At 41.6% G+C, this 23,431-nt stretch overlaps 6 protein-coding genes across 9 annotated transcripts; 3 read left to right on the forward strand and 3 right to left on the reverse strand.

Annotated features, from left to right (window-relative positions):
* Positions 1–1,977: 1,977 nt before the first annotated feature.
* Positions 1,978–2,721, forward strand: LOC115765616 (bifunctional transcriptional activator/DNA repair enzyme Ada; the record flags this gene model as incomplete). Its single annotated transcript, XM_030709267.1, has 1 exon — positions 1,978–2,721. A coding segment is annotated over one exon (585 nt), but the record flags the coding sequence as incomplete, so codon positions are not given.
* On the reverse strand, positions 2,584–3,722 carry LOC115765589 (signal peptidase complex catalytic subunit SEC11A). Its single transcript, XM_030709239.1, has 4 exons — positions 3,492–3,722; positions 3,172–3,431; positions 2,930–3,107; positions 2,584–2,863 (listed from the first exon to the last, which is right to left on the reverse strand). The coding sequence occupies exons 1-4, from the start codon at positions 3,558–3,560 to the stop codon at positions 2,813–2,815; spliced, it is 558 nt and encodes a 185-aa protein (XP_030565099.1). The 5' UTR covers positions 3,561–3,722; the 3' UTR covers positions 2,584–2,812.
* Positions 3,723–3,979: 257 nt separating this feature from the next.
* Positions 3,980–4,689, forward strand: LOC115765591 (probable peptidyl-tRNA hydrolase 2). The gene is made up of 2 exons (XM_030709240.1): positions 3,980–4,237; positions 4,300–4,689. The coding sequence occupies exons 1-2, from the start codon at positions 4,064–4,066 to the stop codon at positions 4,669–4,671; spliced, it is 546 nt and encodes a 181-aa protein (XP_030565100.1). The 5' UTR covers positions 3,980–4,063; the 3' UTR covers positions 4,672–4,689.
* Positions 4,690–4,879: 190 nt separating this feature from the next.
* Positions 4,880–5,568, reverse strand: LOC115765586 (density-regulated protein homolog). Its single transcript, XM_030709236.1, has one exon. It carries the CDS (start codon positions 5,492–5,494, stop codon positions 4,904–4,906), a length of 591 nt encoding a protein of 196 aa, XP_030565096.1. The 5' UTR covers positions 5,495–5,568; the 3' UTR covers positions 4,880–4,903.
* Positions 5,569–5,682: 114 nt separating this feature from the next.
* On the reverse strand, positions 5,683–17,175 carry LOC115765582 (transcription initiation factor TFIID subunit 1). Of its 4 annotated transcripts, XM_030709230.1 has the most exons (15): positions 16,824–17,175; positions 16,429–16,763; positions 16,226–16,372; positions 14,820–15,687; positions 14,371–14,754; positions 13,587–14,304; positions 13,253–13,525; positions 12,972–13,190; positions 11,044–12,913; positions 10,359–10,501; positions 9,963–10,293; positions 8,314–8,412; positions 7,252–7,440; positions 6,968–7,057; positions 5,683–6,822 (listed from the first exon to the last, which is right to left on the reverse strand). In XM_030709230.1, the coding sequence occupies exons 1-15, from the start codon at positions 17,012–17,014 to the stop codon at positions 6,275–6,277; spliced, it is 6,405 nt and encodes a 2,134-aa protein (XP_030565090.1). In that variant the 5' UTR covers positions 17,015–17,175; the 3' UTR covers positions 5,683–6,274. The 4 variants fall into 4 exon arrangements, with proteins under 4 accessions (XP_030565090.1, XP_030565092.1, XP_030565091.1 ...); XM_030709232.1 differs by lacking the exon at positions 8,314–8,412; XM_030709231.1 differs by lacking the exon at positions 6,968–7,057.
* A 506-nt stretch (positions 17,176–17,681) lies between these two features.
* On the forward strand, positions 17,682–18,599 carry LOC115765653 (protein archease-like). The gene is made up of 3 exons (XM_030709310.1): positions 17,682–17,865; positions 17,924–17,948; positions 18,013–18,599. Exons 1-3 carry the CDS (start codon positions 17,811–17,813, stop codon positions 18,401–18,403), a joined length of 471 nt encoding a protein of 156 aa, XP_030565170.1. The 5' UTR covers positions 17,682–17,810; the 3' UTR covers positions 18,404–18,599.
* Positions 18,600–23,431: the final 4,832 nt, after the last annotated feature.

Consider the following 23,431-nt stretch of genomic DNA (forward strand, 5'->3'; position numbering starts at 1 on the left):
CAAAAATGTGCATACTAAATAAGTTCATTTGCAATTTGTACAAATCAACAAATCAACAAATCAAATACTAGCATCTGTAGAATCGAGGCGCCACCTTTGTTACGGACCTGTTAAATTACTAACTAGCCGTTGATGCTGCAGCTGAATGTTAGACTAGCATAAACTAAACTCAGGGTTATATATAACTACTTTCATACACTTAACTGTAGCACGCCGAGAAATTGACTTTCAACTGAAAAAGAAAAACAAGTACGTCAAACTAAATCAAAATCTATACGAAAGCTACGATGGCTAGAGGAGAATCGCAAGCTATAGCTTAGCTCAATCGGAAACACATTGCATTATAATGTACTCGTACTCGTAATCGTATGTAGTATTACTATTGTTTAACTGTAAGCAATGCCTTCTACGATACAAGAACAATAGTTATTTATTTTGTGTTTGAACAAATTGGTATTCAATCTTGATGTATCTACTATATATATAGATATATTCTAGTCCTAACTATAATATAATTATAACTGTACAACACAAAAAAGATATAAATAAATAAAATTATTTGAAAATTGTTGATCTTTAAGTAACATCTGAAAACTAATATCCCAGTTTAACTATATCACAAATTAAATCACAAATTTTGACCCTAAATCAGAGCTAGCATAAGACTTCTATTTTTCAAAAATGAAAAGCAAAGCTACTTTTCTCAAATGTATGTTGCAATAACTGTCCGTTAATGAAAAACAAATTTTCAATGTCATTTGTCACATAGACATTTAATTCTTATCAATATAGTTTTGATGAATTAGGGGATTACAAAACTGTATCACAGAAGTTCGCTTAAATCACATGTGTACAACAATTTTAATTTTTTTTTTTTTTTTGGGTATTTGCCGCTAGGCTGGCTGCTTTGAAATTTTGACTAATTTGAAAACATTAAAAAAACAGCAAAATTAATCAAATGCCTTCATCAAAGTCGGTTTGTATACTTGATAGATAGGATTTTAAGACCACATTAAAAATTGCTGATCCATCGAACTCTACAAAGTACCACATGATTTGCATGAAAATATAAATTTTGGCCATTTACTTTAAAACTACCTTTAAAGTTTTCAATGCAGTAAAACTTTGCAGAGTAAAAATTACTATCATCTCACTTGAAGAGTATAGAGTGCATATCAAATTTTTCTACGCAGAATAATTCTGCATCATTTCCTTAAAAATTGCGTCTACAAGTGAATAAGCGATATGTTTATTGTTTGATCTGGCCAACCCTCTTTAATTCTAACTTTCTCAGTCTCTCTCTCTCTCTCTCTCTCTCTCTCTCTCTCTCTCTCTCTCTCTCTCTCTCTCTCTCTCTCTCTCTCTCTTTCTCTCTCTTTCTCTCACTCTCTCTCTCTCTCTCTCTCGCTCATTTTAATTATAATTGTTCCCCTGGTGTTACTCTAATCCGCTGTGTACTTATTTCGTTCTCTTAATTTACATATAAAGACTGGTTCCCTCCCACTATAAATAAATATATATAAATAAAAACAAAGTGTACCATACCAGTACACTAATGCTAAAATTTTACATTTTACATGTCGTATTCATTTTATTTTTCTAAAGACTCTAGCCGGTCATCTAGTTAAAAGGTTTTAAAATTTTAATCGATTTCCACAATATTGGTTATTTGAATAAGCCTGCGGCATACTATCGAGTGGAAGAGAATCGATATATCGATTCTTCCACATAGTTCATTAACCAGGGCTACAACCACTTGATTTAAATTTAAAAAGCCCAGTAAAGCAAACCAGCTAAGCAAAATACTTCTGATTAATCAATACCAACCTCTTAATAGTAAGTAGACAAATTAATTACGAAAATGGTGAGAATTAACTTTTTTTTTTTCAAAGTAATATTGCTATATATTTAATACCGTAGCTGGCATTTTTGCAGTACCAAACTGCGGTAACACTGTATTGCGAATAAACAACTTTTAAATATAAGATACTCGAAATGTGGATATCGAAGCATCTACGGGTCTCCTTGATGCCACTTCAAAGAGTTCCTGCACATATTAAATATGGTTTTATAGACACCAAATTTGGAAGGATATTGCTTGGACTGACACCGATTGAAAAGGGCGGCAAAGCCTGCGACGCAATTTGCCTATTGTATTTCGTGCAGAAGGAAGATAACAAGAGCTTAGAGGAAGCGCGTCGACGTTGGCCCAAGGTGGAGCTTGTTCCGGATGAAGTGGCCATTCAAAAGCACAGTAACGGGCTGTTTTACGAAAACGTAAACACTGCTGCCATCGATGTTGCAGTTCTGGGCACAGATCTACAGTTGGCTGTGTGGGGTGAATTGGTCAAAATAAAAACCGGCAGAACATGCACTTACACAGAGCTTGCTGAGCTGGCGGGCCGTCCCAAGGCTGTGCGGGCCGTGGCCAGTGCTGTGGCAAAGAACGAGGTATCGATTATAATACCCTGCCATCGTATTGTCTCCAAAAGCGGCGCGGTAAAATATGGATGGGGCGCAGATCTGAAAAGTGTCTTATTGGAATATGAAGCAAATATTTGATAATATTATCATTTGGATAGATACGTATTTAAAAAATCATTTATTGAAATTCAGCTCCGGACTCTTAATTTGAACCTAATGTGTTGTTCTTCTGTTTTGGGGGTGTCTTATTAAAAACAAAGTACAAATGCACATCATTTTGGATAGATCAAACTGAAATGCAAACAGGCTCGAGATTGTGCAACATCATTCCTGGCATCACTATGCGCGCAGATCCTACTTAAATTGTAACTACAAATATAGACGGCTTCTATTCTCGATGCAGCAGAACAAATATTGCCAGAATCGAGAGTATAGCCCACTGTGAAATGAAAGATACACAATTATTGGATAGCTCACAGCGCGGGCAAATAGATTTTGAACTCACCTTAACTTTCGGATATTCGTTCATGAAAATTGTGATGATGCCCACGTAGGGCAAGAACCCCCTAGCACGCCCCACAATATCCTTTTTGGTTAGCCATAGCTGCCCTGGCGCATATAGTCCTCGATCATCCACATTGTTGTTGTCGCCCTTGGTCAGGAACTTGACCGTGCCGTCTTCCCTGTTTGATACAATTTTCAATGAATTACTTTGCACACACACTCAAGCAGAATAATTGGACGCACTTTTCGTGCAATTTAATCACACGATGCACAATGGGTATGTCTCGTCCCTCTACTTTGAACACCACAATCTCGCCCACGCGGACTGGCTCCTCCTTGTAGTTGGTGAGGAACAGCAGATCACCCCGATGAAATGCCGGCTCCATACTGCCGCTCAGCACGACCACAATTGGCGATTCGCTGCCGGTGACTACCATAAGGCCTTTCCATATCATTAGCGCCGAGGAGACTATCATAGCAAAGCTAAGCACTTGATAGAGCGACTAAAAATTGTTCAGTTTTTCTTTAGTATTTAACTAACAGGCGGCGTCTGCGGTACTTACCTGGCGTTTGTTCATTCTATTAAAATCGCCCAGCATTTCATCTACTTGCAACATGCTAGCTAAGCCCATGGTTGCGATTTTGTAATTGCTCCGTTTTTAAGAACAATTTGTAAAGCTAGATGGAAGCTTAAGCAAACTTGCAAAAATACAATTTGAGCTCTAGTTCCACGAAGACAAAAAAATGACAGGTTGTATAGCGCCGGACGGACGAAGCGTTGGTCCGACACGTCAGTAGGGATAGCAGTGTAACTAAATCGAAAAAGTACTGAAATCCTAAAACTGCAAGCAATAAATACTAGAAACGCATGTAAATACTAAGGGAGTTTGGGGGTAGCTACCAGACTCTTTGTTCGATAGGTTTCTTATTGCTATCGATTCGATAACTAAACAGCGGGTAGCGGTAACACAGGCATTACAGAATCATGTTAAGCATAACAGCTTGTAAAACTTCGATTTATTTCACGATATTTTGAAATATATATATATATATCGGTGCCGGTGTGCAAGCGTTGTTCACATATTATAAAGAGTAGAACATAAGATAATTAATTTAAGATAATTAATTAAATAGAATGGGTGATAAACTATTAGACACTACACAAATTATAAATGGCTTGGCTGTGATGATATCATTTTTCGTCGGTTACAAATATGCCCTAAAACGTGGGGAAGCGTGCGCTAAAATTGACGACACTCCGTCAACAGAGACGCAGGAGGGAGGCGCAGCTGCCGCAATAGCTGACAAGGTGCGTGAAAGAGAAGACAACTCGCTTAACACCGTCTGACATAAGGCGAACTTTACTTACAGACCTATGGCGGCTTTAACGACAACTATAAAATGGTACTGGTCGTGCGCAACGACCTGAAGATGGGCAAGGGAAAGATTGCCTCCCAGTGCTCCCATGGAGCCGTTGGGGCATACCAAAGGGCTACGACCCGTACGCCACGCCTGCTGCGTGCCTGGGAAAACTGTGGTTGTGCCAAGATTGCAGTTCGCGTCGAGAGCGAAGCCGAACTGATGGCCATCAAGCGGGCCGCGGAGCAGAGACAACTGAACACATGCCTTATACGCGATGCTGGACGCACACAAATCGAGCCCAATTCAAAGACTGTGCTGGCCGTCGGTCCCGCTGCGGCAGTTGACATCGATCGGGTGACCGGCCATTTGAAGCTATTGTAATCCAATACCCAATGCTTTGCAAGCTGCCTTTGCGAGTGCAGACAGAAACATATGAAACCCCAATTCGCGGAAAGCAATATAGGAGCATGTGGTGTGCGTAACCACAACGACGACTGTGACATGCAAGTTAATTTAGGACCCATACCTTTATTGCGTTTATCTGTAAACTGAGCTATTACATATTAAATTCTTTATGATGCTTTTTTAATTGAGCTCAAGCCTTTCTTTTCGTTTAATTCTGATGACTCCTTTTGCCCTCGCCACAATCCTCCATTGCCTCCTTTGGCACCTCCAACCACTTTTCGGGTATTACCTTGAACAATTCATCCTTCACATCGCCCTGTATAACAATCTCATTGTCGCCGGTCACCGAGGAGCCGCAGGCAAATTTACTGCCAAAAAACTTGGCCGCGGCACGTAAATCGATCTTGAATGCGCCCAGGCCAGCAACAATGGTCACCCGCTTGTTCTTGCCACGCATTGTGCATGAAAGTCGAATGCGTTTGGGTGCATCATCATCGCTGTTGTCCTTCTTGATGCGCAGCAGTCCTTTCCCGCCGCGTTTCTGGCGTTTCTTTTCGGCATCCACACCAGGAGCAGCATCATCTTCGGCCTCTCTCAGCTGCAGTTTCTCATAGTCTTCGGGATAATTCTTTGCCAGCCACTCCTTGCATTTGTCATACTCGGAGTAAAACTCACAATACTCGATGGGCATGGAGCAGTGTCCGCAGTACTTGACCGCAATGGGATATGTGACCTCCACTAAGCCAAGGCACTCGCCTGTATTGTTTTTATTCATGGCAGGCTCCTTTGTAGCATCCATTGTAATTTAAAACCGAATTTTTTTTTTTTTTTTGAAAATTGATATTATTTACGTAACTTGCTTTAAGTAACTTTTGCTCTAATTTCCAGTTGGTAGCAAATATAATTCCGCAGTATGACTATACAAATATTTCAACTTTACGTAACCCATTTTGCAAAACAATTCAAATACTATAGATGAAGTCCAGTTGAATGTAAAGACAGCATTTATCGATATTATCAAAAATGTATGTACATATATCCACACTATATGTATATTACCATTACATGATTCAACAAAAGTTGGCTTTATATATACAAAATTAAACGGCGAAATATACATTTATTCGGTTAAAAAAAAACAGGCAATCAATTTTGGAAATTACTATATTCCTATTAAATAAATACAAAAACAAAATTGTAAGTGTATATTTCAAGAATAATCAATTATTTCTAAGATATATGAACTTTTCATAGAATCTCGCAATCAATCTTTACGCAAAAACAAAAATATTAAAGAATTATTGGACTTTTAATTGAATATTCAAATTATAATTTATAAAGATCTTTTTACTAAACACTTTTTACTTCAGTTACTCCGAATGTTTTAGGAACAATCGTTTTACAGCATTTATAAATTGTTAAATCTATATGTAATTTTGTATGTCGAATATATAAATTGTTAAGCCTTGCTCAGACAAGAAACAAACATATATAAACTCCAATTGTCGTAGACAATCAAGTTTGAACAAATCATTCAATATTTCAAAGTTAATGTTTATAAAATTAAATCCATTTGAATTTAGAAAGTCAGCCAGTCGTAATCGTTTTCGCTTTGTGACGGCGGCTGCTCTGTCTGCTGTTGCATATTTGGTTGCTGGGCGTGCAGCTGCTCGAGCTCCTGAGTCGGCTGGAAGTCCGACTGCTGCGGCTGATAGTCAACAGGCTGCACTGGCTCATTGGATGCATCCAGTAGATATATTTGCGATGGTTGCGAAGATTGTTGATGTTGTTGGGCAGCCAGTTCGGCATCATCAAAGACCTCTTTCTTAATGCGCACGCCGCCATTGTCCTCATCGTCACTATCGGATATATCCAGATCCTCATCGATGCCCATGCCATTATCATTGCTCGTGGAGGGCATTTCTTCTTCCTGTGCAGACATGTTGGCGGCTGCAGCACTAGTGCTGGCCTCGGCCGGATTATACTGTCCACTGTCGTCCTGAACCTGGGACATGAAGTCGGAGAATGCACCCTGCGCATTGTAGGTTTCGCCAAAGCTTTGACGCGGCTTGTGCATGGCCAGAAAGTCCGAGGGATCATAGTTGGGATCTACATCCATAGATTCATCTGAAAAATCGAATGAAAAACAATTAGCTACGGCCATAGACGGGCTTTAGAAAGGTTATTCGAAATAACAAGACGTGCGCTTTGACTATGATTATATTAAAAAATAACAGTGAATAGGGCAAGAGAATTTGTGGGTAATATGAACCTTGCTGCTGTTGAGCGTAGTAGCCAATGCCACTCAACTGCACCATAGCTTCAGCTGCTTGCTGGCTGTCATCCTCGCCGCATTGCTCCTCTATTATTAAACCAAAAGTAAATACGTGAATGTAGAAACAGAATCGAAGCACACAGATGAAAACATTTAGATTGAAGATTTAAAGTTACATAAAATTACAATACAAATTGATAATCATATATATTCAAAGATTAAAAACACACAAAAACACACAAGACTGTGCACACCTGAGCATCGTTGCCCAATTAACCCACCTGCCATCTGCTGTGCGTCAATGTCAACCTCCGTCTTGATGTTCTTGGGATCAATATAGTCCATGGTATCGTTGGGCGCATGCATGCGCTCGCCCTGATCCAATATGTGGGCTGCATTATTCTCATCTTCGGACACCTCCTGAAAGTCCTCCTCATCATCTTCATCATCGTCTGTGGAGCATTGCAAATCTAATATTTCGGTTACGAGAAATGAGAAGGGCATTTATTAATATTGGAATGCTTTCAAATGATATTTAACCAAAGAACTGAAAGAAACTTTAATGCAAAATTAAATTTAAATTACAAAATAAATTAACCAAATTGTATTAAATATTTTTAGGAAGGTATGCATTTTTTGAACAAAAAAAATAAATTAATTAAATTGAACAAGAATTCAACATTTTTTTCCGGGAGTGCGGCATTTTCTAAGAAATGTTTTGCCAGTATTTTGGGGAACTATTAATTTTGATTTTTCAATAAATAAATCATTAATTTTAAAAAACTGATCAAATTTAGATATTCAATCAATATAGAGAAGAAAGCATGAATAATTAAAATTAATTTTTAAAAGGAAATTATCAAAGTTTTACGAAAAGCTCTACAGATGTATAAATAGCTTAATAAAATATTTAATTTAAGAATTGTTAAAAAAAAAAAGTGTGCTGCAAGGCAAAAATTAAATCAAATACAAAAACTACAAAAAATGTAACCATGAAAAATCATAGATATTTGATAAAAATTTGTTAACATGCTAAAAACCTTATTATGTAATTCATAATAAATGTATTATATTTCGTTAAATAATTATTAAATAAGCCAAATCCAAACCAATGCAAAATTTAGTATGAAAGCTTTAGTGGGATACGTGTGAATGCTTTGCACGTGTGTAGAAAGTTCGAAAAATTGTTTTAAAAAACGTGTTTAAAGTTAATAATAATAATAAAACGATTGGGTGTGCGTATGTGTGTGTGTGTGCATGTGATTGTGCGTGTGTATTTGTGTGTGTGCGCGCGGTTTATAGCTGTGGTCCGCTTAGTTTCTTAAACTCCGTATAAGTCTTACCTTCGTCCAGAAAGTAAGCTTGCGTCTGACTCATATTAGAGCCAAGGCTGTCCTTTCGGGGACGGCCCCGACCACGTTTAACCATATTTGGGTTTTTGACTAGAAAATAAAAGTTTGCATTTGCGTTTTGCAAGTTTTGTATTTGTATAGGGTATAAACGAGTAATTAGAAAACATTTAAATCTGCTTGCAGTTATGAAATTAGAATTTCGTGTATTTAGCTTTTTTTGTTGCTTTGAATTGAACAAACAAAAATGTTGACAATCAAATAATCACGAGCAAGTAATTGCATTATCGTTAAACAGCGAGCACATATACATTGATTTAAAGCAATTTGCAGTTTCTGGTTTTCTCTTGAACGGGAACAGTCGAGTGAAGAACGTGTATTACGCCTAACATATTTATACTATATCGCTGCACACAAGAACATATTGGTTCGGGGGAGCTGACATTGATGACTGAACTTATGTACGCCTTTATCCAACAGCTTGTATGAGTTCATGCAATCGAATCTTAAACTAAACTGGATAGCAGCATCTATTAAAAATTAACTATAAATCCTAATCTAATCACGTGAATGGGTGCATTTGGCTAAGAATTCTAATTCCACTGTCGGTTCAAAAGCTAAGCACTGTTCGAATGAACGAGTCACTAGAGCCAAAGATACTCATTCAAACGGGGTTCGATCAGCTAGAGTAAGCAACATGTTCGAATAAACGAGTCACTAGAGCCAAAGATACTCATTCAAAAGAACTTCGACCAGCTTGAGTCAGCAACATGTTCGAGATAACCGGCAGTGAAAATCGTCGTTTCGTTTTGTGCAAATTCGAAACAATACAAAAAAATGAGTAGCTCACACACGATTGAAACAAACGAGTTTGGAGTGAGCTCGAACTAATTTTCTGTTGAGTCGACCGACTCAATTATTTTCTCTTGACGCGCTCAATCAAAATACTTGTTCGAGTTTCCGAGCGCTAAATGTTACATGATTTTACCTACTATCCATCTACAGGATTCTGATTTCTCATATGTATGGGACTAATATATTAATATACTAATATATATATATATATATATATATATATTTAGTATTTCTACATATATAACAGCACGCACGAACATTAACTATATATAAAACATATTGTGTATGAACAATGAACAACTAAAATGTCTAGATTGTATTTTAACATGTAACAAAAAAATCATCTAAGATATTTTTACTTTTTATAGTCTCTGTTTTGGATTTTTTTTAAACTAAATAACTAGATACTTATTAAACAGATATAATTTGAATAGTAGTTGTCTGTTGTTTAAGCATTGTATTTTTGGATTAGTAAAAGTTTTTAATTTGAACAAACACTCTAGACCATAACCGGAGGATCATGTGTGCGTATGTATATGCACATAAATAGATATATATATCTATATATATGTACGTATATATGATACAAGGAGCATATAGAAGAAGCATAAGCATTACCAAAAGTAAACAAGACCAAGGAGTATGTGTGTGTGTATGTATGTGTATATGAATTGATGCATGTGTACAATGCAAGGTCCAATTCCTGACTAGGCCTTTTGATCGTATTAGTTCAATATGATATCGTATTAGTTTATTATGATATAGCACAGAGCATTGGCTTGACATACCCTCTTCCACGGGATCGCGTTGCTTGCGCGGACGCCCACGACCGCGTTTCACCTCGCTACCTGCTGGCATCGGTGGCCTACGTATTGGCGCCGTTCCGTGGGATAGATTGGTGTCCGCGCCCATGCTGCGATGTATAGAATTGGGTGTAATCAGACCCAGTCCGCCGTGGCCCTCCACGTCAATGTAGTCATCACCGGGCGAGCTGGCGCGACTGCGACTCAAATCGTAATCATCATTGCCCCAGGCCTCTTCAAATTCAGGCGCATTTGCCCTGGCCCGCTCCTGTGTCTTCATTATATTCTCCTCCAGCTGGGCGCAGTGATCAGCAAACTTTATGAAAGTGTGTTTGAATAGTTGAATAGCAAATCTTTTGTTTGTGTTGTCAGACAACTTACCTCCTCCAGCTGTGAGTGGGCATACTCAACCATCTTCTTGGCAAACTTGGTGTACTGCGCCTCGCTGCCATTATACTGCTCGCAGTTGGTAGCAATGAGCTCTATATCGGCCAGATAATCGGCGCGACTGTGATACGTGTGATCTGTAAAATACATTAATTTACCAACTGGGCTACGAATAATATTGAGTGCAAATGATTGGACTGTAAAAATCGCAATAGTCTGGATCTGTTTATACTATTAGAGCAGCTACATACTAAATTAAGGGTCTCTAGCTATAAGAAATACTTAAAGATCATCTCGATATCGATCCACGTACAATATTTCAAGTCTGCAGCTGTCATAGTTACCGAGATCGAGACGATCATACAGGCAAACCGAGAGACAAACCAGAGATGGCTTAATCTACTCGACTGTTGATGCCGATCAAGAATACTTTATAGGGTGGGAATTGTACTCTTCAGACTGTGGCATACATTTAAACGAAATAATGATGAAAATCATATTATATAGCAAGACGACCAACATGTAGAAGTAGAATCTGAGCCTATTTTTATACATATAGCTTTTAAATTTAGAGACTATTTTGCTAGCAAGCAAATAGAAATGGCTATATCAATTTGTCTATTACTGCTGGTCAAGACTATATATAAAATAAGTCATCTTTTTATCCCCCACAACTTACTTTCAATATTCTTGCCGATAGTTTCCAAATCCATTGGCTTCTTGATAACAGTGTAGTAATCCTTGATTGCCTTCTTGTTAACCGGCTTGTGGAAGGGCCAGCTCTCGGATTGTGTTTTAACCTGGGTGTGCAGCTTGTCAAAGATGAATGACAGTGCCACCTGATCATCATCATCCAGCAGCGGATTGATGGCCTTCTCGAGGCGCATCAGTTTGTCCTCACGTTCAGACAGCAGCTCAAAGCAGCTGTTAAACATACGCTGAGCAGCCACCGTGTAGGCGCTCTGGGATCCATTGTATATCAGCGAGTTGTCCACGATTTGCTTGAGATCCTCGAGGAACACCTCGCGGCTGGTGTAGCGACGCTGGCGAATATACTCGCGCATAGTCTGCAGATCCATAGGCTTGGTAACCACACGATAATAATCTGGCACGCGTTTAGCATTAACTGGAAATAGAAACGGCGAAACGTCCGGCATGGAGCGCAGCTCGTTAAGTATATGCTCCAATATGGAGGAGAGCACCACAACAGGATCGGTGCGCCGGCGATTGGCAGTTTTGTTGTGGCGTTGCAAATAGTCGCAGTGCACGTCGTTGGCCATGCGACGCTTCTTCTTGCCCATGGCATCCCTGGGCACCTTGAGCGTGAGACCGCCACGACGCTTGAAATCGTCCTGGACTTGGCTGTGACGTTTGAGCACCTTGCTGCTTAGTGTGACCTTGGTGCCATCCACATTGACCAGATCATCGTCATCCATATTCATTTCCTTCTCGCTGTGCTCGTCCATATCGTCGGCCAACGAGGGATTCGACTGCGACAGACTGCTCTGCATGCCCGTGTAAAGCGGACACGCCTTGTTGGTCCTCATGTGACCCACCTGGCCGCAGGCGCCGCACTTGAGCTTCAGATCCGGCTTCAGTTTGAACTTCTTGCGCGACGGACTGACCTCCTTGTGGCTATTATCGCGCTCCTTGTGCGCATGTCCGCCCGAGCTCTTGGGATCGCCCAGTGAAGTGGGCATGCCACCTGGCTGTAGCTTCTGATTCTGAGCCAGCTGAGCTAGACGCTCGCGCTCCTGGTTGCGCTTGATGCGACGCAATTGCTCCTGTATGCGCCGCTTCTCGCGCTTCATCTCCTCCTTCTGCTGCTCATCCAGTGTGGCAAACTGTTTGATGAACTGCTCATCCTTAGTGGTGCGTATCTTGATATACGCATCGATCACCGCCTGGCGACGCACCGTCTCCACTCGCGTGTACTCCTTGCCGTCGTTGCCCTTGAAGGTGCGGGTTATACGTAGTATTCGTCCCTGGTTGTTGTTGGCCATTGGCTGCTGTGTGGCATCATCTTTGGACTTGGCCGCCTTGCTGCCACTATCTCCCTGTTCTTCTTCGAGCTGGCGCAACAATTCCTGACGCTCCTGCTCCTCACGTTCCAAAGACAGCTGTGTGGATGTCTTCTTATTGGCCAACATATTCTCGAGATTCTTTCCCAGCTCCTCCAGGTCAGACTCCTCGGAGGCCGAAGACTCATCCTCATCGGTGGACAGAACCTCAGAGCTGGCGAGCACACGATTCTGTAGATCAAAGATGCGCTGACACTCCTCCTTGTAGCGCTCCTGATGCTCGGCTATGGAGAAGCGGTTGCCACGCGAAAATTTATCCATTCCCTCCTCGCCGGCCTTGGCCTTCTCGGTGGATAAAGTGCGCACCACATCGATGACCTCCCAGCGAGTAAGCTTTTTGATCTCTTCCTCGGGCACTTTGAATTTCCGCAGCAGCTCCTTGGCCCGCTGCAGCGGTAGGCGACGCAAATCGGCATCGGTACCGGTCACCGAACGCTTCGGTTGCGATTCCTGCTCCTCTTTTGTTTGCTGTTGGAATAAATTCATATATAAAAGCCTTCAATTGCATACAATACCAATTTCATACCGTGGGCTTGTTGGGCACTCGCACATAAGAGAAGCCTTCGCCACAACCAGTGGGATCCGCTGGTCCGCTTAGCTGCAGCAGGCACTTGCCGCGCATGGCTTGTATATATGCGCGTGTAGTATTCCAAGGCGCCACCTTCACCTCATCATCGAGCAGCTGCGCCTCCTCGTCATCATCCTCCTGCGGCGCAAACAGCGATTTCTCACCATAGCCCGCATCCTGTGACATAGTTATAAGATATTTCATTTAAACTCAATGATTCGTCAGTGGACCCAGCTCACCTTCAGGCGCTGCTCGGCCGCAATCATGCTAAAGTAGGCACAGCACTGCTCCGGCGACACCATGGCTCGAATTTCCTCCTCAGAGGGCAGTCGAAACTCTGGCTTGATGACCCACCAATTGGAGTCCATGCCCGTGCGCTTGAAATCTGCACATTGCTTCAGCCGCTTACGTATGCTGCTTTCCGAGTGAGCCGGAAAGGCACGCTTCACATCATCCATGCGTATGCGACGCGGATTGTCGCGACTCTTCCAGAACAGGCGATAGATAAACACCTGGCAGGGTGCATAAATTAAATAGAATTTTAACAAATATTCAATCCTTGCTCTAACAAACCTGCAAGAAGTCTCGCGTAAAGTTGTTGGCACGCTTCGAGTTGGGTCCCGGCACCTCGTACAGTGGACACTCCTGACCAACAGTAAAAATGGCATTCACAACACGTATCCAATAGCTGTTGCGCGTGCGTATAATCAAGAAATCAGTGGGCGACATTTTGTGCGGATAGATGGGCGCGCGGTACATATTATTCTCGAGTGCTTGGATGCACTGACCCGGATGGAGTATGCCCAAAAATGGACTGGTATGGGCAAAGGCCACTTCACCATAAACGTAATCCTGCGGACCACTATCCTTTTCGGCCTTGCGCTTGTAGTAGTTTTTGATCTTGGAGCACATGCCCACTTGATTCATAAGCGGCGGATGCTCCTCGCAAAACTCAGCCAGTACAATATCACCATCCTTGCCGCTCAGATCTTCGGGATTGCGCATGAAGAAGACGTCGCCGCCACCAGAAGCAATGCGTTCTACCTCGCGTTGTTTGGCCTTCTTTACAATGTGCTTCAGCAGCGGATAGACCGGATGCGGCATGATCTGTGCGAGGGGTCCGTGCGAGAATTTCTTAAGCGGCGGACGATGGAAGGCGCGCAGCTTCATCGGACCCATGTGCGTCGGCACAAACGGAGCGCGCAGCTCCACAACTGGCGTCGAGTGCTGTATGAGATTCCCACCACCCACTTTAAGGCGAAGTGTGGGCTCAGTTTTGGGTGTGTAGTAACTGCAAAAAACAATTTATAATATGAGAAACAGTGCACACGGAAACCATTAACTGGCTGTTGCTTACGAATCATTGGATATATTGAAGGGATCGCGATCTGGGCTCTTGGGCGGCGGTGGGGGCGTGTCCTCGGCAAGCACATTGATGACACCCGCCTTGCCAAGCAAAATCTTTGATTTCTTGACGTGTGGATGCGGTATTTTAATCTTGGGCGGTGGTCCAGTGTTCTTGTTTATCTTGGACGGATCAATGTCATCGGGTATGCCAAGTATAATATTCTCATCATTGGGATCCAGAGTCAACACTTTGGGCTTGGGCACCTTGCTCATCTGCTGAGCATCCCAAATCACCTCATCCTCCCACTTGTGGTAGATGAGCTCCTCATTCTCAACAGGAAACAGACTGTACCAGGTATCGTCTTGAGCCTCCACTTGTTTGTTCTGCGCAGCACTGTGATTCAAAATATAAAAGATCAGCCAATTGCACTGGCTACAAAATGCACAAGTGCAACTCACCTCTGAAGCGCTTTTTTAGTTGATCCACCAGAGTTCTGTTTGCCACTGTTGCCGCCACTGTTGCTGCCGCTGTTGCCCACAGGCAAGGCAGACTTACCCGGCTGACTGAAGGCGCCAGCTGTGCGGGAGCCGCTCGAGGGAAGCCAGCCAGCGGCATTTGTCTTTGAGTTAAGTTTCTGCAGCACCTTGGCCTTAATATCGTTGCCATCCCAGACGACATCGTCCTCCCAGTGCAATTGGGAGACCATGAGAAAGGCATCATCTGCAATGCTTTGATCCTGGTCGACTTCGGTAGCCGCACTGGTTGCCGAGCGATCGCCGGTGAACTTGGACAGCGCCGAGGATGTCTTATCCTGCTTGGTCTTGAAGCCGTAGTTGAAGCCCTCACCCGAGTCAGGCACCTCCAGCATATCGTACCAGATCTGTGCGGGTCCGTAGCGCCAGTCAGCCACCTTGGGCTTCTGATCGCTGTTCTCGCCATTGTCCGGCCCCTCCTGACGCACATCTACGCTGTTCAGATCGCTGAGCAACTTGTCCTCGTCATCGGACATGCACTGTGCCGGCGATGGCTCTGGCCCAAAGTGAATGCCAAAACCGCGTCTGCGTGGCTCCTCCGTATCGCTAGGCGAGTCCGAGCCGCCTGTATTGGTTGTCTTTTGATCGCGCGATTGATTGCGCTTGCGGCGACGCTTTCGCACATGTCGCCAGATCTGAGGTAAGCTGGTCGGCTTGCCCGGCCCGAATAGGCGTGAAAAGCGCAGCACCTTCTGTGGCCGGAAGTCGGGAAACAGCTCGCAGACGTCGACATTTTGGTATTTGGATGGCAATATGTCCGCTAACGGAGTGTCCAGACGGCGATCTGCCTCTGCTGCATAGAAAAAAATATTTTACATATAAATTACTTGGGATTATATGTTCATTTTACTATATCTTCTATATATACATGAATAAAACGGTTTATCCTGGCTAACTGATTGTGGACAGACTTGTTTTGCTTAGGAATATTCCTCCCGCAACTGTGGAAAATTGGTGCAAATAGGTAGCTTGACACTTCATTGGTTTTCATTCGATTGACTTCAAACTCATTTCATAGATCTTCGTAAAAACTCATTGGAGACGTTTTTCACACTTTCCGGAACGTCCACCCCCATGGTTGGAAAAGGCGGGAATACGGGATATGCGTGAAAGTTCAATTTTCATCCGATCAGCTTCAAACTTCAAACATTTCCAAAGTTTTATACACAAAAAAAATGAATGAATGTGTTTCACCGCCCACAAAGATCTAAAAATCTACAGAAAACGATTCATTTTGTTTTCCATTCGATCTAAACGAATCATTAATAATTACTTATGAACCGAATTTTAATTTTCTACAAAATATATTGTCTGGGCAAAGCTGGTATTACCTTTGGCCTCACTAGACTTCTCGTCGGTGGAGCTAGTTCCATCGGCAGTGCCTGGTTTAGTGGGTGACTCCTCGTTGCCCGAGGACGTTGCACTGGCACTGCGCATAGGCGCACTAGGCGGCGGCATAAGCTCCTTATCATCTTTGTCTGAAAGCACATACAACTATTTAGCTGAATCTCCGATCGTATTTCTGGGCACTTACTGGATTTTGCTTCGACCTTTGTAGCTGGTATGGCATCTTCCAGATCGTCATAGGTGGAGGCAGAGGTTGCTGCTTCCTCTGACGGCTGTGATGGTGGTGACGGCGTGCGTGGGCAATCCTCGGATAGTTCGTTTATATCCGAATAATCAATAGCATCGTCCTGGGCCTTGATTAAGCCATCCTCGTTTGTCTCGCTGTTGAGGCCAGCCTTCAGGGCATCAAAAGCGCTGAGTCCTTCAGCTGACTCTGGCGCAGGCTTCTCCTCAGGCTCTTCATCCGAATTGGCGCCAGCATTTTGATCAATTACCTCGTTCAAGAGTGAATTGAGTCCCAATCTAAAATTTACATCACACATGTACAGTCGTAGTATATGTGTTTATATAGAGAAATCTTACTTTGACAAAGAGCTTAGATTTTCACGCAGCTCAGCATCGAATACATGTCCTCTGTCATCATCATCGTCCACTAGCTTGCCCTCCGAGTCAATATTACCAAATAGTATACCGGTCAGATCAATGCCCATATCATTTGCAGCGTTGCCGCCAATGGAGCCCTCATCGCTATCGTTGTCCGATGCGGTGTCCATTCTTCATATGTGTTGTGCTTAGTTTCTATTATATATTTCGAATTTCTTGGCTAACACACTCCACGTACTTTATATGTACGTGGGCGATGCAATCATTAACATCAATTGCACCTTCACTTTTATTTTGCTTTTTTTTTTTGGTAAGAAAATTTGTGCTCTTTAACGCAATGTGGCAGTATTTTGCATACGTGAAAATGCTAAATTGCTGAGTCGATTACCGATAAATTATCGATAAGCGCGGTCAAACTGTTAATAAAAGAAATGAATGCATGCTTTATTTAAGACTCAACCCCATATGACCTAAATTGGTACAGAAATCAACATCCACACTATATTCATCGATAATATGCAACAGGTAGTACAAGTTTGAGTTTACGAAATTTACCAAATAGCCAATAACAATTAAACCAATATAATCCAGCATGGGTTGGTTGTTAGTTCTTATAAGAAAGCACCCCCCTGTAAACAACAGAAGTGTGTTAGCTTAGACATGAACATCTCTGTCCCAAATGTCGGGGAACAACACCCACACTACTGTTTTCTCCGATCAACAATTCCGGTTGAACTCAAGACATTAAATAATAATAGTAGTGATAATTGTATTTTCTCACAAAAAAAAAAATTAATACAGCGCCCACCGCTGTTGATTACATTCCAGTCAAGTAAATGTTACACACGCTGTTATTATATCCCTAATGGGAAATTTTAAACACGCAACAGCTGTTTGGCGTTCGCGGCGGCACTTTTGTTGGCCAAGTTCACGAAATACAACAAGCAACAAATAACTGTTATTGAAATGGAGGTGGAATTTAGCAAGGAAAACTTTTTACTGCCCGAAATGAAGTATGAATGTGAGTAACCATTGTTTTCCAATTAATGTACAGCAATTAGAAGATTTATTCTCGGCAGATTTGGATCACACAGCAGATGTGCAGTACGTAGCCCACGTTTCCGGCGCCAAATGGCTTAGAGTAAAACATTTCTTCCCTCTTTGGCAGATTGCACGGTTGGGGCAGCACCTTGCAGGAAGCATTCGAGCAATGCGGCGTGGCCATGTTTGGCTACATGACGGAGCTGGATTATGTCTCGGTGGAGTCGTGCTACGAGATCGAGGCCAAGGGCGATGACATCGAAGGGCTGCTGTTTCATTTTCTAGACGAGCTGTTGTTCCTGTTTTCGGCAGAACCATTTTTGGTGTGCAAGAAACTGGAAATCACAAAATTCGATCTGGATAACTTCGAGATTGTGTGCCGCTGCTACGGCGAACCCTTCGAGCTGGGCAAACATCCGCAGGGCACCGAGGTGAAGGCAATCACATATTCGGCCATGCAAGTGGTGCAGGACGTGGAGCACAGCCACTACGAAGTGTTTGTTATAATTGATATTTGAGTGACGATCGCGACGCCGCGAGAGACCAGAGACCGCACACGTTAAAGGTATTAAATGAGTTTGACATTGCTGTTGTTAGCTTAGCCGAACGCAATTTGCATTTGTGCTTGTGCCCTTTGTTCAACCCTGTCTCCATTAATCATAAGCGAAATGCCCAAAAACGATAAGAAAAATATACATATGTACATAAGCCATACACAAGACTGCGCCGAAAATTTGCAATCTGTTGCACCCCGAAAAAAAAAAAAAAAAAAAAAAAAAAAAACAATAGCCCTAGGGTTGCGCTGGAGCCGAATGACTTTACAAGAAGCATTCAATTTGTGTTGCGGCTGCAAATGCAATTAGAGATCTGTGCTACCCTTTACGTTTTTTTTTTTTTTTTTTTTCTTGCGCTTTGTGAATTGGCAACGTGCTTGATTCCCAGCCAACCCTCTTGATTATCGTGTGCATTCCCAGACTGCAGTTCATTGCACTGTCTCAAAAAACTCGCCGTTGCGTTTTGGCTTAAGACTTAAAGCAAATGGCAAAATGCATATCCAAAATGGAGTTAAAATGTTTATTATAGTTTGTTATATGCCTGAGTCCAAAAACACGAAAGTTAAATTGAAAAATTAAAATACGTTGGCAACAGATGACAACCATAGCAATGCTGCCAACTTGCCTGCCAGCTTTGCATGTTAATAAACAGACTTGTTAACATGCGTGCCTAACAGCTGTTTCAGCACAGCTGATCAACAGCTGTAAAATGTAAACAACAAAAACTGCGCGCCGCTCACGTTTTGGTTGTGTGTGCGTGCTTATGTATATGCTTGCCTCATTTTGAGTTCATGTGTACCAATTAATTTTGCATTAAATTTGATGGCAAATTAATACCTGAGCTGACATTCTGGGTAACATTTAAATTAACACAATAGTCGCGGCATTGATGAGCGCAAAAGCAACACTGTGTGTATAAGAAAGTGTGTGTAAAAGAACAAACAAAGTATCAAAAGCAAAGCAGGCAATAAAACACGTACGACGACTACGACACCAATACCACTGCACAAGTTGCTCATTTCTCGCTGTTGGTAAAAACGCGTCGCGTACGCGAGTGGTCCAAAATAATATAATTTTGACTTCAAAATACACAGGTACACTCGTTCAGTTTTAATTGAATATTGCAGAAAGTGCGCTTCTAGACTTGAAGCCCTTTTGGCCCGTTGACTGTAAATTCACAAATCGACAACAACAAAAGCAGCATTTGCCGTACGTCATCATCGCCGCGGCGGCCGCACTTCGCTGCTGTTGCTTTTCAATTCGCTTGTCGCCGCCGCCGCCACCGCTTGCTCGCCTCTCTCTCTCTCTCTCTCTCTCACTCACTCTCTCTCGTTCATTCTTTCTGCAGCCACCAATTGTCATGGTGTCGAAGAGGAAGCATTGAAGCACATTTTGATTTTATAGTTTTTAGGCTCCGCTTTTTACGTAGAAATCGTGCAGCGAGCGGCATTAAACTAGACACAATTAAATGCTAAAATTACAAGCTTCAAATTGAGATCGAAACCAAGTGTGTGGCTTAAGTAAAAGTGTGTGAAAAACGTGGCAGAAAAATCTATATCCCAGGCTATAGAGGAACGACAAAAATGTGGGTAGGTATGTATGTACATATGTATGAAATAGTATTAGAATGTAGAGGCTGCGAAAAATGTGACGTCCGCATATATAATCGTGTGTGAGTGTGTGTATGTGTGTGTGTGGGTGCTGCGCTGGGCATTTTCATTTTTGAGCAGCGCCCATGCCAGGCCATGCCGGCCGCCCCAGCTGACGCGCAGCTGCTTAAAGGAAAAAGGAGTTCACCGAACATTACGACTTCCTCTTGAATGCTCAATTTATATAATTACATACATATGTATGTACATATAGTTTTTATGGCTGTGACAAAGCACGATCTGCATTAAGTATTTGATTTTTTGGTTTTTTTTTCTCTATGTGGCAATACTGGTCACGCTGCCCACTTCCCGATCCATCAACCTGCTGCTGCTTCTTGCCGCTTAATGGTCTTGCTGCCTCTTTCTCTTATGCTTGTGTTAAGTGTGCGCATATACGTTTATAGTTTATGTGCGTGTGTGTGTGTGTGCGCGCGAAACTAACGGCTTTATAACTGAACAAACAACTCCAATTCATTGCCTTGGCGATGACGTCACATTTCATTTGCATTTCTAATTAGAATATTGGCACATGTAACTCTACAATTGGTGCTTGGTGCTAGCATGCATATGTATATATATATACATATATGTGTGTGTGTGTGTATGACACATAACATTCATTGAGCTCTGTAAAAAGCAACACGAATGCATGGCATTTAACAGAAGTTTAGTTTTAAAAGTTGAGTATTAATATTTTCACATTTTGCTGACCCACTTAATTAAATTATGCATTTTTTAATTTTTAGGTGATTTCAAAAAAAGTAATATTTTATTAAAATTCAAAAGATTAACCTTAAAAAATAACTATTTTCTACCTATTCTTTTCTATGGGAGCTTTTCGATATATAAGTCCGATGCTCCGCAGTGAAGCTCGTAAAAAGTTGTTTATACCAAAGCTCGATTCCCAAGTTTCATGAAAATAGATCGAACATCGAGAGACCGAGTTTGCCTAGTAACAGACTGCCGGACAAGGCTATATCGACTCGGCTGATACTAATTAAGAGTATAAACTCTATAGATTAGTAGATGATTTCCACAATGTGATACCTACTGCAAGGGTATAACTAATAAAAGTTGTACTTTCATAAAGTTTTTCATATGCCGCATGACTCTAATTCCCAAACTGTTTAAGCCTTAAGAAGCTGCTCTCTAGCTGCTAGGTAATTGGTAAATAATACTATTGCTTAACTTATAATATTTCGATATGCAATGAAATAACAACTGCTTCGAATTGAACTTGTTTTGTTTAGCTGTTCCCAACGCATTCTGGCTGTCTTATCAGCGTATCAATTAACCCAGATATGGTATGAAACGCGGAACCTCTGGACTTACACCTGATAAGAAGCAAGTTTGACTTTCAAACCATGGTTATGGCGAATTCACTTGTTGCTTCAAAAGCCCAGCCCCGCAATACATATGCCCCCCCTCCCCACACAATAACGTATAGCTCACCTTTCATTTAATTTTATTTTGTCGCGTCTGTGGCGAGGCGGAGGCGACGGCGACGTCATCATAGTTTGATGACCTCCACTCGACGCTGCGTCATCGGTTTTTGGTATTTGCAGTGGTCAAGACAGCTTTGGGTAGTAGCAGAGGGGGTTGGGGTTGGGGTTGGGTTTGGGTTTGGGTTTGGGCAGCAGATATAACTCTTCTTGAGTCTGCATATTTTTGGTCACAGAGTTCTGCTTCTTATTCTTCTTCTGCTGCTGCTGCTGCTGCTGCTGCCGCTGCTGCTGCTGTTGGCCTTCACTTCTTTAGTCGGCTTTGTGAACCAGTTGCTTCTTTACCTGTTCTCCGTTTGGTATACACACAAATGTTGAGATTTCTTCTGCTGCTTCTTGCCATTTTGCGCAGTTGCCTTTTGAACACACAGCATTTTTATATACCTAAATATATATATATATGTGTGTACTATAGATGCTTAGCGCACAGACCCAACATATCCGATATATTATTACGGAAGCAGTGATTTGTGCTTTTCATTTTGTTTCTTCATCGGCTTAGGGCATTGTCCATAATCGGTGGAAATTGCAGTGTCCCTTTTTATAGAAGCCTCTGACTTGGCTTCTTAGCAGAATTGTTCTTTCATAACTCCCAGTCAGATAGAAATGCAGCAAACAGAAATCAAGTGTAAATCGAGGTCGACAACAATTACAAAAAATTGAACAAAAATTATATTATTGATGACAATCTTACAATCTGTGTTCCCTCAGAATATGATCTTAGGATCAGTTTGCTATCAATATATGAATATTAAAATGTTATCGATGAGGAAATCTTATTGCATTTAAAAAAATGTATTAATTGTATGTTATAAATGCAAAATCCAGAAAATCCATTTCTTCACATACTAGCGAGCTCGCATCATTATAATACATTTTTTGTTAAACTTTTATTATCAATTTTGTTGGTTTCTCAGTTATCTGTCCACAGTACTTTGCCAACGAGTCAAAGAGGTAATTTCCGTCAATCATAAATAATACTTATTGCAATCGACAATTTATTTTGAACATATATTGTGTATAGAATCTGTTAAAGCCATGTGGAAATGCCTTAACTAATTCCTGCGGCACAGTCACAGTTTCCAGTCAAATTTTCAGTCACACTGTGACAGGCAAAATGTGCTTTGCTTAGTAATACATATGCATTTGTGTATGTGCTCAATGAAATTGATAAGCGACAGCCTAAAAATACTCGTGCATTCGCTATCGCGGCCAGCCGATCTGGCAACGCCAAATGGAAGCACCCAAAGCGGGCTTGCACAATTCAAAACCAAATCTGGTAATTAGTATACAAATGGCGCACTTGCTTTGAGCAATCAATTTCGGGTTACCAATATACAAAAAAAAAAAAAAAGAGCCTTCGCATTTGATTTTGATTTTGATTTTTTTCTTTAATTGTGGTCTCTCGTGTCGTGTCGATCGTATCGTGTTTGTTTTTATCATATATTTTATGTATTTGTGTTGTTGCACTTTTTTTTGTATAACCCGGCCGCGGCGAAACTCAGAGAGAAAGACAGAGCGAGAGGGGCAGAGTGAGATACAAGTCCCCCCACAACAAAACGCATGAAAATACTTGAGCGAAACGAGTTAAAAACGATTTCATTAATATCTTTTTGTTGCCTTTTGTTGTTGGCATTTTTTTGTCGTTTTGGGTCGCTTTCTGCTAACGATACCCTTACCTATTGAGCATGCCGCCTGAGTATTCAACTTTGCCCCGCTTGTGCGATGCGATCGATCATTGAGAACAGTTAAAATATTTGCATAGTCAGCGTATTTGATATCATTTCAAATGGCATATGGTTCATTGCTGCACCCCGAAAGTATGCTATACTTATTTTGTA

Source organism: Drosophila novamexicana, unplaced genomic scaffold, assembly GCF_003285875.2.
Source record: "Drosophila novamexicana strain 15010-1031.04,08,12 unplaced genomic scaffold, DnovRS2.1 tig00000986-arrow-arrow-pilon, whole genome shotgun sequence".
Taxonomy (NCBI): domain Eukaryota; kingdom Metazoa; phylum Arthropoda; class Insecta; order Diptera; family Drosophilidae; genus Drosophila; species Drosophila novamexicana.

Excerpts from the sequence above, each read along its gene's own strand:
- LOC115765653 (XM_030709310.1), top strand. The coding sequence starts at position 17,811 with ATGGAGGTGGAATTTAGCAAGGAAAACTTTTTACTGCCCGAAATGAAG. Across the intron at positions 17,866-17,923 it reads GCCCGAAATGAAGTATGAAT|ATTTGGATCACACAGCAGAT; the intron begins GTGAGTAACCAT and ends TATTCTCGGCAG. Across the intron at positions 17,949-18,012 it reads GATCACACAGCAGATGTGCA|ATTGCACGGTTGGGGCAGCA; the intron begins GTACGTAGCCCA and ends CCTCTTTGGCAG.
- LOC115765591 (XM_030709240.1), top strand. The coding sequence starts at position 4,064 with ATGGGTGATAAACTATTAGACACTACACAAATTATAAATGGCTTGGCT. Across the intron at positions 4,238-4,299 it reads CTGCCGCAATAGCTGACAAG|ACCTATGGCGGCTTTAACGA; the intron begins GTGCGTGAAAGA and ends CTTTACTTACAG.
- LOC115765589 (XM_030709239.1), bottom strand. The coding sequence starts at position 3,560 with ATGGGCTTAGCTAGCATGTTGCAAGTAGATGAAATGCTGGGCGATTTT. Across the intron at positions 3,432-3,491 it reads ATAGAATGAACAAACGCCAG|TCGCTCTATCAAGTGCTTAG; the intron begins GTAAGTACCGCA and ends AACAATTTTTAG. Across the intron at positions 2,864-2,929 it reads ACGAATATCCGAAAGTTAAG|TGGGCTATACTCTCGATTCT; the intron begins GTGAGTTCAAAA and ends TTCATTTCACAG.
- LOC115765582 (XM_030709230.1), bottom strand. The coding sequence starts at position 17,014 with ATGGACACCGCATCGGACAACGATAGCGATGAGGGCTCCATTGGCGGC. Across the intron at positions 14,755-14,819 it reads ACTAAAAAAGCGCTTCAGAG|TGCTGCGCAGAACAAACAAG; the intron begins GTGAGTTGCACT and ends TTTGAATCACAG. Across the intron at positions 14,305-14,370 it reads TTCAATATATCCAATGATTC|TTACTACACACCCAAAACTG; the intron begins GTAAGCAACAGC and ends TGTTTTTTGCAG.
- LOC115765586 (XM_030709236.1), bottom strand. The coding sequence starts at position 5,494 with ATGGATGCTACAAAGGAGCCTGCCATGAATAAAAACAATACAGGCGAG.